This window comes from Dendrobium catenatum, unplaced genomic scaffold (assembly GCF_001605985.2).
Source record: "Dendrobium catenatum unplaced genomic scaffold, ASM160598v2 fragScaff_scaffold_103, whole genome shotgun sequence".
Lineage (NCBI taxonomy): Eukaryota > Viridiplantae > Streptophyta > Magnoliopsida > Asparagales > Orchidaceae > Dendrobium > Dendrobium catenatum.
Window position 1 is genome coordinate 122,080 of NW_021318565.1, and position 15,642 is coordinate 137,721.

Below are 15,642 nucleotides of genomic sequence, written 5' to 3' on the forward strand. Positions count from 1 at the left end.
CCTAAGTAGATAAATAGGAGTAGAAAGGTTCGAGATATTGAATAAATATACGGTCACAATGGCACTGCAGGTAAACGATTATGACCCGGGGCCCTCTGAACCGAGTGGTTTTGCCCCAAATGGCAACCACAGATAGCGGTTATGGCCAGAGCCAATACGCTCCTTAATGGCGTTAAATCCTTAAGATATGAATCAATAGGATATGATCGATAGGAACAAAGCTCTCTGTTAGCATAAGGTGAATTCCAATTTATCCCCTTAGACAAACATCCAACCCCGGTCTACAAGGTCCCCTTGGATGAAGCAACCCATGGCTGCTGACAAGGATCCTTCTGTCTAGGTTGGGTCGACTACCTCCTCCGACTAAGTAGACCAGGGACCCAGATGGCCTGGGACGATGGAACCATGGGATCATTGACGGGCCCCATCATCCATTCCCCCACCATCCGCTTTAAGTGTAAGATGGTGCAATTTTCAATTTTAAATATCAAATCCTCAAATATCTCAACCCAAGTTCCCAAATTTCCAAATTCTCATATCCTAATCCCATTGTTGCTACTATATGCCAGATAACACGTATACTCTACGTATCTGATTGATGACTAGCCTTAATCGAAAGTTCTCTCTCGTTATCGAGAGAGGTAATTAACTATAGGGGCTTGCGCCTATAGGAAACCAGAACTCAGATCATAAAGTCCTCGCAAAATGAGGGCGAAATCTCTGGGTAGTGTCTTATCTACAAACCCATCTGCCTTCCAAAATTTACCTCGGAACTTAGTTCGTTAAAACTCCCTCGCTCAGATAAAAAAAGAAATCGCGCGGCGGGGAGGCCGGGGCCGAATTTTCGGAGCCCACAGGTGTATCTTTCCATACAAACAACTTACGAACTTTAAAAACAAGCATAATTTCAAAATTACTCTTATAATAAAACTCTCGGTCGAACCCCGCCAGGGGGCAGTGCCCCCTTGGACCCTTGGCAAAACGGTATATTGTTGTATTCATGTTGTTTTATTATTGGTAGTACAAATAATTGTTAAAACAAATCTTCAAATTCATAGTTGACATAATATTTTGTTATTTTTTGTCATTATTTATAATTTTAAATTAATTTATTTTAATCATTTTGAGGCTTATGCCTCGCCTCGCTTAGAAAAAAATGCATCGATTCCCGATTTCCCCTTTTAAAACTTTGCTTTAAACCATTCTTTTTTGTCTAAAATAAGCCTTTTGGTGTCATGTATTAACACATTCCAAGATCTCTACACAATTGATCCTTATTTCTCTATTATTCTGTAACTTGTTTAAAGGTGTAGAACTTTATATTATGAAATGAAATCTCCACACAAAAATCATTAATAAATTGAAGGCCATGTAGGTCATGATCAAACTTTTTATTTAATGGCACCTTATTGTTGGCCTTCTATGCGGCGGGAAGTTCAAAACTTTGTAGCTCGTTGTTGATTTGCCGCTTAGCCAAGGGAACAACTGCTAATGCGAGATGTACAAACCACTGCATATTCTGACCCAAACATGCAATATTATATTAGCATCAATTTAGAGCTTGAGCTTTTGTGAATGCAATTTTTCTATTATTATATTTTTATCATCGTGGATCGTTTCTAAAAAATGGTCCATTTCATTACTAGTAAGTGTACTACCAATATCATTCACATCTACACCCTCTATTTTTACGAAATAGATATACTACATAGCCTCCCGAACACCATTGTGTCTGAACATGACACCCATTTCCTTAGCCACATAATGGCGCAACTTATGCAACTAGTTAACACTAGTTTAAATGCCAGGTCTAACTGTCACCCACAAACATATAGACAAAATAGAAGTTGCCAATCATTTGTTGGGTGACATGTTATGGAGCCTAGTAAGTGAACATGTCAAATCTTGGGACCTTAAGCTGCATCAACCTGAGTTTGCTCACAATCACATTGTTAATTGCAATATTAATTTCAGCCCCTTTAGGTAGTCAACAACTTTCCTCTTAGAGATCCTATTGAACATCTCCCTCTGCCCAATACAGTTCAGCCTCATGGCACAGTTTAAAACTTGGTGGTTAGACTACAACATATCCATAAAAAAAATCATGATAATCTTGTGACTGCTACAACAAAATAAGGGCTTTTGATGCAAGCAAAAAATAAAGAAAACCCCTAATTTTTTGCAAGCAAAAGATACACAGACTTCTTAGGATAAAAATATAAGAAATGCCCCAAAATAGATAAAATACGACATTTAAAACAATAACGACTTCACTTTTATGATATAAAAAGACTCTTACAATTCTTGACACAAACACACACAACTAAACTTGCTTTTTTTGGATCGAGAAGAAGGATACAGGTGGGGTAGTCACTTGCGGAGAGAAGAAGGAGATAAGAAGCCGAAACAAAACATAGCTCGCAAGCTATAGAGAGGAGAAGAGATGGGGACATAGCTCGCAAGCCAAAAGAAGAAAAAACCCTCAGGTTTTTTTACTCCAAAAATTGGCATACAACACTCTCTAAAACTCCATTTTATTCACCAGTCATCACATATTTATAGGACCTAAGAGGGCAGCCAAACAGTCACATAAAAACCCCCAAAAGGGGCAGCATTCACTCCCAAAATAGCTCCCAAACAGTCACAATTCATTCCAGAATCAGCACTTGAAAAGGCTCAGGAAATCCAGGTAAAACAGTCACGGGAAAGCAGCCAGGGAACAAACCGAAAATGCAACACAAGAACCGGGTAGAGGCAGCCACGAGAAAACAACCAGGGAAGAAACCAAGCAGGCACATAGGGGACCGGAACCAACACCCAGCAAAGGGAGGGGAACCAGCCACGGGAATAGCACCAGGGGAGAACCGAAGGGACACAAAGACGGGGAAAGGAAAAGGCAACCAAGAGAGAAGAACCAAGGGCCAAAAGAGAGGGGGGGAATGAACCTAATTAATTCTTACAATTTATGAGCTTAAGACACTCTACTAGAGATTAATGAGTTGACATCTAGCAAAGAAAATAAAAGCTCACCAAAAATAAAACCCAACTTGTTTTGACCCCCCCCCCCCCCCCCTTTCCCCACGCCCCCCCCCCCCCTTTGCCTACATCAGCTTTGTTGATAAAAAACCATTGTCATGTAGAATTTTAAATTGGCGATCTTGTGTGAGCAGTTCGCACCAAATACTGGTTTTCCCCTCATGAGTGCAACAAGCTTTTTCCTTGCAAAATTGGCTCTATTGAAATTGGGTAGAAAATTAATCCTAATACATATCGCCAACAATTGTTCTATAATCTGCATACCTCCGACATCTTTAATATTAGACACCTCATTCCTTTTATGGCTGATGACAAGCCAGAGCAACATCGTCTCATTTGAGGATGAATCTCATCCTCCATGGGGAGGGCCCTCTTTTGCAAAATTTTATTTGTACACATCAATATGAGGGGATACGATGGGAATGTGGTTGGTTGGCTTTTTTATCTTTGTTTTATTCCTCTATATTCCGAAGACATAAAATAACACTAAATTCTCCTCGTTATGTTGCAGGATATGCCTTCTTGGATGCCATTTGTTTTATAGTGTTCTTGAAGAGGAGAAGTCTATTGTAGATAGTTGCCTTCCCTTCTTGCCCACTGCATCATTTACCTTCCAAAAAACATGCAATATAATCCAGTTTCACCCACTCAAAAACTTATAATAGTAGGAATTAGCATTATGTAACAAGTGTGACTGATTAATGTTATATTTTTTTGGTAAAATGTTGCAATCATTTTTATCAATCATGCATGTAAACAATTCAAGATACATAGAAACATAGATAGCCATAGAAATAATATTATTAAACTACAATGAGAGATAAAAACTTTCATTAAAACTTTTCAAAACTACAACTAATGAAAGACATCCATTTCAAAATAGAGCTTCTATAATTCTTTGAATTTATTAATTCATTAAGGAGAGAAAAATATCTTATGATTAAAAACGGTCAGGTCAAATATATTATTCTATATAATTTTTACCTATATACTATAGATCCAAATCTATATATAATTTTTACCTATATACTATAGATCCAAATCTATAAATTATATTAAGCCACAATGAGAAATAAATTCCCTTTTGAAACTTCTCAAAACTAGAACTAAGGAGAGAGCTCCATTTCAGAATGAAGCTCCTGCAATTTTTTGAATTTTTTTTATTCATTTAGGGGGGGGGGGAATTTATCTTTAGTAAAAAAAAGGCCAAGTCACATCAATTAATCTATCAAATTTACATGAATATACTATAGATTAAGCCATAATGAGAGAGAAGGTCTACCATTTTCAAAAGCTAACATACCAAGAGAGCTCTATTTCAAAATTAGGCTCAATAAAAAATTTTCATTTTTTTTAATGAGGGAGGGACAAAGTATTTTCAATTTAAAAGCTAAATCCATAAAAAAAGAGAAAAATTACAACTAACATCTACTATAATCTTATCTGCCAACCATATATTATTTTGATTATAGGATTTACTACATAATTGATAAAGAAGTTTAATAGTTAAGAATATTCTAATATTTCTAATCATTCAAAGGTTTAAATTATTTTTAAATATTTAATGGATAAATAGGCAATGTGCAACATCTTTAAAGCCTAATATTTAATGTCAAAATTGATTTCTAGTGAGCTAAAAACTATTTTTTATTTGAACTTCTTTATGCTTTGATGAATCCTCCTTGCCATATATAGAAGCAATTGATTTATAGACGATCTTAATTTCCGCCAAGATTTCTTTCTATTCTAGCTCTCTTGTATAAATTATCAACATATTCTTCTTCGTGAATAAGATACAAAAGTATTGAGTTTTCTTGTCTTATGTTTTTCAACGGTAAGAGACACCAAAATGGGCACCCTTAATGATCTCAAACCAGCAGATTATGTCCTTTAATAATTTAAATACAGATTCCTTTGTATAGATTTCATTCAATTAAAGCAACCAATCTAACTACCAAAATCTAACATAGGGAATCAACAGAGTCAAGACCATCATTTAACTTACATAAAAACATCTTTTCACCTCATAATATACAAAAAGGACATGCATTTCAAATTCATAAAAAAGAAAAAATAGCACTATGTTTCTAACCTTCCTCGTTCAGAAAATTGTTGCTCTTTTGCATCGCCCATACTTGCAAAGGAGCTCGAGCTTCCTGAAGGCATATTTTCACAATTAATAAATTCTACTAGGAAAAAAAGGTTAAAAAGCATTAAATCTTAGCAATGTTCAATTTGAAAAAACAATGCCAGCATATGAAAGTAAGGCTTAAGGAAAAAAACTTGAAAGCACTAAAAAAGAGCATTGTGACGTTGATTTTAAAGCCAACTGCTAAATGCTATCAATAGATGTGCTTCAATGATAAATAATAGAGAAGAATGAGAAATTGTTCATTATGGAGAATGGAACTAGTATTGACTTGTGTGAAGAAACTGAGGATGCTTTCTTTAATCACTTAAAAGACCCGTTTGATATGCCATAGTGAGAGAGAATTCTAGAAGACATGGACAAATTGAACCAATCAGACCTGCTTGATTCTTTTGGAAGATGAAATCAAAATGGTTACTTTCGTTATGGGGAGGACTAGACCTCGCTCGACCCCCCCCCGGCCCCATCTCTGGCACACACACGAGAGGAAAGGGCCTCATGGTTCAGCTTGACTCACACGCAGAAGCAGCAGGTCCCTTTGTTGCGCTCGATCAACTGCTAGGCCACACAAACTGCATAGTTCGCTCAACTTCATGTACACAGGGAGCAGCTCAATCCTCCTTGCTCCCGCACTCGCCAGTCGCAGGCAGGGATCCTGATGCATTCAATTCTTCATGATCATGTTTTTTTTATTTTATGTTATTGTAATTTTTGAGTTTTATTTTTATTTACCCAATGATGGAAGGCAACCAATGATCAAGTGTGGTATAGGTGCTCATTGGACATGTTTTTCTTTTGGTGTGCTAGCTTCTTTGTGTGCTTTGTATTTGGGTTAATTCGGGTTTGTTAGTGGCAGCTAAGTTGCTTGGATTTGGGTTTGTTGGTTGGCTTGACTGTTCGGTTTCTGCCCCTGCTCCCTGGCTTTCCCGGTTTCCCTTGCTTGGTTGTTCGGTTTCTACTCCTGTTTCTGGCTTTCCCGGTTCCCCTTGCTTTGCCTGTTAGGTTTCTGCTGTTATCCCTTGGCTTTCCCGATTTATCTGGTGGGTTCTTCCATGCCTTTTAATGCTTCCTATTTCCTCCCTTTTTGGTTGGCTGTAGGGGGCAATTGTGCATGGCTTTTGGCCTACTTTTCTTTCCTAGTTATAGGGGAGTTTTGGGCTGTTGTGAGCAATTTCTTGGAAGTGAAAACAAAGTAAAAACCTGAGGGTTTCTTCTCTAGCTTGAGAGCTACTTCTTCACTTCTTGTTTCTTCTTCCAAGTCTTCTACCCCTTTCTTCTCTCCACAAGTTTCCACCCAATTGTATCATTCTTCTAAAATTGAGAGTGGTGCTGGTTGGTAAGTTTTGTTGGGATTTGCCGGAGGAGTTGTGGACAACGTTGGATTGGATCAAAATTATTGTGGTGGACCACTGGTTTACATGTCCTTGAGCATTCTATTTACCTATTTTATCGTTACATGTGAGGTAACCATTAGCTGGTTGTTCTGAGGGTAGTTTGTTTTGGTTTTCTTTCTTCTTATAAAATAATTTTAGTTTGTTTAATGTTATTTGGTGACTTGCTTATTAAAGTTTTGAATCGAATTGTGTTCTACTTTATTTTGTGTTATCCATTGAGCTTTAAACTTTCTAGTTCCCATTAGATCTAAATACTCAATCTCTCCCCCATCTCCCTCTCAGTCTCTCTCTTGGCTAGACGAACACAAAAGACAAATCCAAGCTGGAACCCGCTCCCTCTCGTTTCTCAAGGGAAGGCCGTCAATGAAGGCACGACCGCACGACAATAGAACAAAAAAACTCAGAATTCTGGCAATGGCAATGAAGGCTCTGATACCATGTTAAATTTAGAGAATTGGAGAGAGAAAATGCTTAATTTTATTGCATAAAGCTCTCCCTATTTATAACTCTATACGATATATATGTAAATAAAGAAACAAATAATTAAAAATTAATGCATAATTGTACTAATATAATCATTCATAAATCAGCCACCCAAATATAGAAAGAGATTGTTGTGATCCAGGTGAGCCTCCAACAGATCCCCATGTTGGCCATGAGATCAAAAGGGAAGGGACGGCTGGGATGCTGGGATGAAATTTGACCGGAGGAAACCCAAAACTATTGTGTACATTGTGTGTGATTTTTTGTGAGTTGCATCATTTTCCATTTACGAGCATGTTCAGAAATATAAAAGGAATGTACAATCCATACAAAAGCAAAATAAAAAGAAAATGAGATAGTTAGCTACGACAATTTATATGCTCAGCAACATATTTCCCAAATCCTCATTTTCAATATAACAAAAAAATTATGCCATAAACTTAAAGTAATGCAAATTTTAAATGATATTAATAAGAATTAAAGATATATGCCATAAATCATCATGGACAATGAATGAGATAAGGATTTTTTTTAACTTGGAAAATTTTAGCAAGCTAATTGCATTTACAATGTCAAAAGAAATGCAACATGATAAGTTCAACAATAATTTCAATATGTACTATAATAATTAGTTATGATATCATATATTGACATATACTAATCACCACATAACTAATTAATATTTAACTATTTATAGAAGAATGATGTTGAGTTCAAGTGCTTCAAATTTGTAGAAATTGATTGATAAAATTCTTAGTCAAACATTTTCTTCAAGATGTGAGAAACTAAAGTGTTTTTAAGCAAATTCACACCATGAGACAAAATCATCTAAAATATCGAAGGCTAAGTGATCTTGTATATATTTGATATAACATTAATGATTTTGTTAAGTAAAAGAGTTTGTACTTTTATATTTATTTATTTATTGTTTCTTTGGGCTAGCCACATAAAAGTATCAACATCTGAGTCATCTTTCTATTAGAAAATGAATATAAGTATATTTAAATACATTATAATTATCATGTTACAATTTAACTTTGTAAATTCTTGATTTAAAAAAGAAATTACGATCTTTTGGATTATACAAGCATTAAAATGGTCAACTTTTGGGTACTAGATGATGAACCGGCTCAAGAAGTTAATTTAGAGGATTTGAAGATGAAAATTTATAAAGATGATGCAATTTTACTACTGAAGAACTGAATATAACTTATACTGGATAAGCTCAAAGTAAGCTGTCAATTATATTTAATTATATTATTTGGATGAAGTATGCAATAAAGATTAAAGACTTATTATGTTACATTTATGAACTACAGATGAAGATGACTTAAATAATGATGCATTTTAATTTGTCTTGCATTATTTGTTTTGGACAAATTTAGTTATATTTGCTATTTTTATTTTATTTTATGATATCCAATGATGGTCGTAAATCCAATGATCATGGTAGGATAAGGATTGGGTTTGCTTACCTTGGGTTTGCTGGCTTTGGGGTCCACCTTATCCTTTGGGCTGTTTTCTAGTTCTATGGGAGCCTTGGCTGATTTCGGTTTTGAGCTTTAGTTGTTGAAATTTTAGTGGTGCAAGCTCATTATTATCATGTGGAGATGTAGCTCATTATGAGCTGATGTTTAGCTCTAAATTCATTATGAGGTGCAAGCTTTTAGGTGAGTGGAACTTGTCTCTTCCTCTTCTTCTTTGCCTCTTGAACTGCTGCATTATTTTCCCTCATTTGGCTGCTGGAACCGTGGTCTTCAATGTGCTTTAATGTTGGCGTTTGGGGTTTCTCTGTGGTGGAACCCGTGGCCTTTATTCCCTTTATTTGCTGCCTCGGTTGTGCTGGAAACCCGTGGCTTTTTTTCTTGATCTTTGCTTTGCCGTTTGGAGTTCTCAGCTGCTATTACCGTGGCTTTTAAATGGCTTGCTGCTGTTGGTTTTCCTATGCTGGAAACCGAAAGTTCTGCCCTGTTTCCTGTGCTGGATATTTATGGCAGTTATTGGGCTGTTTAGTTCCCCTCTATTGCCTATATATATGAGATGTTTTGAGAAGGAAGGGTTGGTGAATATTTGAGAGCAAAGTTGCTATAACCTGCGGGTTCTTCTTGGAAAAGCTTGAGAGCTTTGTCCACCTTCTTCCACCTCCTCTGGAAATCTTGCGAGCTCTTTCCAACCTTTCGTCTCGGCTTCTAACCTCTTTCTTCTCTACGCAAGTTCCACTCCACCTGTATCTTTCTTCTAAGTTCCGTGGGTAAAAGTTGTTGGCTGTTTTGGTGGTATTTGGTGGCTGTTTTGGTGGCATTTGCTGGAGGAGTTTGGTAGGACATTGGACCCCTTTGCAGTGGTGGACCCTTGGTTTGCATATCTAAATCCTTATTCTTAAATATATTCCTACACTCGGTACATGTGAGGAGTCCTCTTGCAGGATGTTCTGAGGATAGTGTTTTTTTTTTTTTATGTTTGCTTTTATTGCTAACTTTTCTTTGTGCTTTGGTTTCTTGGGTGATCTTTGCTTTTCTTTCTGAAATTTAGTGTTTCATTTAGTCTATTGTGTTCTCCAAAAGTTTCTCAAAGTTATATAAAAGTGAGTTTTGATTTACTTGGTTTTCTCTTTGAGTTTTGTTCTAAGTTGCTTACATCATTTAATGACAATAACTTACTGTTTTATGGGGGAATGATAAAATGGGGTAAATTTTTAAGCCAAAAATTATACTTACATTTTTTAAAATTTTGGGTATTATAATCCGCCCCTCATTAAAAATTCATCCTCAAAATTCATTGTCTTAGCGGTCATCAAATAAATTAGAGAATTTTAGTCTAATGTCTTCTTACACCTTTGTATATCCAGTAAACATCAACTATCACATGCTGAAATCAAGTGCATCAGTAAACCATCAACATTTTCAATATGAAAATAATTGCTACCACAGTGGGATAAGCATGTTGCCATAATTATATAAAATGTTATTTTTTCCTATATCACAAATTGAATATCTCACTTCGTTCTCTAAGATAGTCGTGTAAAGTCAGGTAAAGTTGTTTACTTGAAATCAACGTTTTAAAAGGCGAAATCGGGAATCGATGCGTTTTAGATAAGCGAGGCAAAGCGTAAGCCTCAAAAATGATAAAAATAAAGTAATTTAAAATTATGAATAATGACAAAAAATAACAAAATATTATGTCAACTGTGAATTTAATAATTTGTTCTAAAATAATATTAGTATATTACTGGAAAAGAAGATTTAAAATAAACTCACTTAAAAATAAAACATCCCTTTAGGATTAAAACCCAATGCAAGCTCATCATCACTTTGATTATCTTCAAAAGAATCTTCATAATTAATGTCAAAGTCATCCTCAAACTCTTCTTCATCTATAATATTTTTTCCTTTATCCCCTATATCAGTTAATATTTCATTAGCTCTAGAATGAAACAATAATAGCATAAAAATAATTCATTATATTTAAGAATACCTTTGAATTGTTTTGAAGCTCCAATCTCAATTTGTTTCTTTCTTTTATTACATAAGTAGTTGCTTCTTTGTCTTCATTGACATGAGTTTCTCCTTCTGCTTCAACTTCAGATTATAAATTATCAACATTCTTAGGAATAACCTATTCATCATCAGATTGTAAATCACAACACAAAATCAACAATAGGACAGATTTTAACAATTATTTGTACTACTAATAATAAGGGAATATGAATACAACAATATATTGATCTGCCGGGGGTCCAAGGGGGCATTGCCCCTTGACGGGGTTCAACCTGAGCGGTAAGAGTAATTTTGAAGTTCTGCTTGTTTTTAAAGTTCGTAAGTTGTTTGTATGAAAAGATACCGAGCAGTACTGAGCATGTACCTAGCGATACCTAGCAGTACCGAGCATGTACTGAACGGACGAATGAAAGAAAGCCGAATCAGGAGTTATTCAAGCTTTTGTTATTGCACGTCAAAGTCAAGGCCCACAACACCGCTCACCTGCTCTTCCAACCTAACCGAGGCCTGAAAGTTTCCTGCACTCACAACTTCGGCTTCGTTTCCTGCTTTCGAAATCGTTATTGCTTTCGGCTTCGTTTCCTGCGTCGTCTCCTTCTAACTTCGTCTCCTGCACTCACGGCTTCATCTCCTTCCCTCATGGCTTCGTCTCTTTCCCTCACGGCTTTGCCTCCAATTCGCCTTTCAATTCTCACAGGAAGCCCTAATCCTATACGCGAACACGAATCGGGTGCTACGTCGTATTTACATTATATACCGAAGAAAAAATTTTGAGGCAGTGCCTTGTACTGCCTCGAGGCGTTACGCTTTGTTGCGTACGCCTCGTGCGAAAAAATCGTAGGCTTCATTGGATTGTTCGAGGTGTAAGCCCCGATACGCATGACTTCCGCCTCGACTTGAGGCGCGACTCAATGCGGACGCCTCGTCCGCTTTTTTAATGGTTGCTTGAAATACCCCGACCTCTTTTCTTTTTACATACAACCTAAAGAATACATTAAAAAGCATACATTGTAGCATTTATACAAGAATTTTAAGAACTGCTCTGAAAATAAAATCCTAAAATTTTACCTCAAATAAATGTGACATTCAATTCAACCTCCCTTTTTCTCCTATACCTCTTTTCCTCACTTCTGTTCCTTCCCTTTTTCCTTTATTACCTTACTGTTTTCTGAAATTTTACTCTCCCAACAGCCGATCCCTCCCAACAATCGCAGCCCTTCGGCCTCCTGCATCATTGCTTGCAGATGGTCGCTTACAGAAAATTGGGTGGGGAAAATGGCATAGGAAGGAAATGCTATAGTGCTTATAACTTAATATAATATCCTTGACTAACTCCATTATGCACTAATGTCATCTGTGTGATCCCATTCTCAGAATTCAGTCCATTGCATGCCTTGATTAGTGGAGAAGAGCAGCTATAGTAATATTTAATTACAACTGCTGCAGTAATTTAATTTTATTAACTGTTAATGAACTATTAATTGATTGAGCTATTAAATGAGTTTATACTTATACACACACAGAAATTAAAAATATATGGGGGAAAGATAAAATGGGATAAATTTTCCAGCCAAAAATTATACGCACATGTTTGAAAATTTTGATTATTATATTTGTGGACTCAACCGTTGAGACACATTTTTTATTTTTTTATGTATGAATTGATATGAACAGTTGAATTGAGAACTATTGTTTATTTTATCTCTATATCATGAATGTGTGATCTCATTGACTTCAAAGATTTTATAGTGTGCAAGCATTTCTATAATAGTATAATTTATGGTGTTTTCATTTACCGATTTACGATATATTAATGCATTTTGCTTATTGTACTTTAACTTGTGTTACTTGTATTGCATGTTACTTATTGATAATAACTTTCTTTTCATCATTTTATTTTTAGAGTTTCAGCTATTAGAGAAAGAGAATAGTGGAAGATTTCTATAAAAAATTATATTTGATCTTAAGAAGAAGAGGTTAACTACTCAAAACTGTCTTTAATTTTAAAAAGAATTTATTTATTAATTGTGTATGTTCATGTTTCATAATTGTTGATTATATTTAATATTTTGTCACATATTTTGAATGATTGTATCATTATTATGTATAATACATTTGAATAAAATTAGTATTTATTATGTCATTCAATTCAGTCCCAATTTAACCTCAGTTGAACCATTGAACCGTGAATCTCACCTTCTTTTAATTTGTTATATGATCTAATTTTCACAACCTTGATTTTAATCATGATAAAAGTCATTTGAACGTAGAAGCAATAAGCGTATACGGGAAGTAACTCCTTCCAATGGGTATTTATGAAGCTCCAGGTAGTTTCATCATTTAAATGACGTCAAAACATGCTTGCTGTTTCAAAGGACGGTATAGTCGTGATGAAAGGAATTGAATGGCGGTCACTTGACTTTATTTTTCCAGAACAATGCAACACACTTTCAAACCATGAAAATAAAAAAAAATCACAATCAGACTTAGCACAGGCATTAGAAGATTGGAAGCAACTTACCTGAACAAAGATTTATTTGGTAACTTATGCCATTACAATCATACGAATATATACAAAGACAGAGCGTTGCATAAGTGAAGAAACTAATGCCTTCAGCAGTAGAATGCGCAGAGAAAAGAAGAAAAGGCAAAGAATCCATTTACATCCTTTACTGGGAGAGTCCAACCATAACTCAAATTAATTTTTAAAACAATCTAAAAAAAAAAAAGTGAAACCCATATGAACAGTATCATAACAAAAGAGATACTAACCAATTTAATCAGATCATTTCCAGGCCACTTATCATGATGGCCATTTTCTAGTACAAGCCACCTTGCAGAGATTGTGGTGCGAACATAATAAAAATAGCGAATGCTGGTACCCCTGTAAGATGGGGGTAAGATCATAGGCAGTTGAACCCGTATCATATCTGCGAAACTTACTATTGTCATTACGTTGAACACAAAAACAAGAAATGATATTCAAGAAGGTGTTAAGTGAAGTAATATTGCTTCAGATCAGAATAATTATTCAGCCACTTCAGAATTTAGTAAAACAGCAATGAATCAGTGAGATCATAATGGCAATATGCAACTTTAAAGAAGATATGCATTTCAACTAGGGGTGCAAACGAGTCCAGTCGAGCTCGAGCCAGGGGGTGTTCGAGTCAAGCCTGACAATCAAAACCCGAGCTCGAGCTCGAACTCGAGTCGAGCTCAAAATCCGAGCTCGAGCTCGACTCGTCGTCAAATCGAGCGGCTCGTCGAGCTCGCTATCGAGCCTTTCGTCGCGCACGCGCCCGATCCTGCGCACGGAGTCGATCAGCCCAGTGTCCGAGCTCGAGCTCGTTTAGCATTCGAGCTCGAACTCGTGTTCGATCTCGACTCGCGAGCTCGATAAGCTCGGCTCGTCGAGCCCATTAACGAGTCGAGCCCGAGCCGGCTTGACTCGGTTGCACCCCTAATTTCAACACATTAACATTTATAAAATACTGTAACCCTTATATTATTACAAGAATGTGCAGTATTTCAAACATGGCAACTTATCCAAACATGCAACACTCTTAAAGTTTAAAATTGCTCAAAACAGTACGTTAAATATTCTCCAATCTCAAGGCACAAACTGCAAAAAATAAAAAAAGATAGTTAGAAATGATCCTTTTTTTGTCTTTAGCAATGCTTATTATGACATCTCAATTAAGCGTCAGACACACTGCATACAGTAGGAAAGCAGGAGTTGGTGCACGTTGTCCAAGAAAGATAATATGAGCTTGAGAAAATGTAAATTATTAGAATTCCCATGTTTTATAGATGTAATCTATATTATCATTTTCATAGATAATACATCTAGGCAATGTCTAGCTAGGTTAGATGTTCAGCATTTTGTGTGCAAATGTGCTTTCAGGACAAGCCTGCATGTATCAAATTGCAGTGAAGCAGATAGACAGAAAAATAGCTGTCCCTGAGGAAGTATCCTGTAACTAAGAAAAGGTAACGAGGCAGCAGGTAGCACTAAAGTAATCATTACTTATGAATAGGATGATGCGCCTTATTCTGGCAAGAGAAGTTTCAGCAAATTATCGTACAGGTTCAGTACAGTGGGTGCCTACATAAATGGTGGCATTTGTCAGAGCCTGAAAGTCTGGGGCCATTTCCCACCACTAACATCATCGCCTATAGTGTTTTAATATAACATAACAAAAGCTTTATAAGGTATTTTGTACTTGAACTGAGAAAGATTCATTTCTAGGAGTGGATTCCATATTTTGATGGAAAAAAGATTAAAATGTGGTGATTTAGCGAGGAGAGGCAGATCTTGCAAGTGAAAACATTTGCCAATCTTAAAACATTCACTTTTTATTGTGGACCTTATTTGTGAGGCCAGTCCGAGATTCACATGGCATATTTTGCTTTTCTCTAAGTTTTTTTTTTTATAACTTAAAGGGGGTTGCGGACAAACCACTGGGTGATGCGTTTCACACAAATAATATCCATGTTGGTCAGGGTGAGGCAACAATAAACAATAAAGTCATATCACACAAATAATATCCATGTCGGCCTGGGCGAGGCACCAACAAACAACCAAGTCATCCTTTAAGCAACCAAGAAACATTCCTCCAAAAGAAATACAAGGTCACTAAGAAGATAAACTGTATGAATCATACTCACCAAATTACATCTAATTTGAAACAAATGTCAAACCACCACAACAAATTTGATACGTCTTGAAAGTAAAAGCAATGAAAGAAACAAGTAGAAACTGTAGGAATATGAAGATAGGAGCTGATTTTTTATTCTCTTAAATAAGAAAGAAAGACACAAGTGATCAAATATTCGAGAGGTAGATCAGCTCGCCCACAAATCCTAAATGCTGTTAGGAACAACTCCTACGAAAACTATAGCAAACATAAATCACATAATGAAAATAAAACAACCTGATTATCCTTAAATAAACCGTTATATTTTTCTCCCAAATCTAAATTCAAATCAGCCCTCTTTCCCATAGTAAAACCTTCTTTATTCCCTCCCAATATGAATTCAAATCAACCAACTTTCCCTTAATAAAACTTCCTAATTCCCTCCC

The 15,642-nt window shown here is 35.9% G+C and overlaps 1 protein-coding gene across 2 annotated transcripts in view; it reads right to left on the minus strand.

Annotated features, from left to right (window-relative positions):
- The window catches only part of LOC110095378, a 61,495-nt gene that overhangs the window by 28,704 nt on the left and 17,149 nt on the right, over positions 1-15,642 (minus strand). For both annotated transcript variants that reach the window (XM_020820899.2, XM_028697045.1), the window contains exons 4-5: positions 13,332-13,489; positions 5,129-5,192 (exon numbers count right to left, since the gene is read on the minus strand). In XM_020820899.2, the coding sequence (XP_020676558.1) occupies positions 5,129-5,192; positions 13,332-13,489 (222 nt within the window). The remainder of the gene's footprint in view (positions 1-5,128; positions 5,193-13,331; positions 13,490-15,642) is intronic.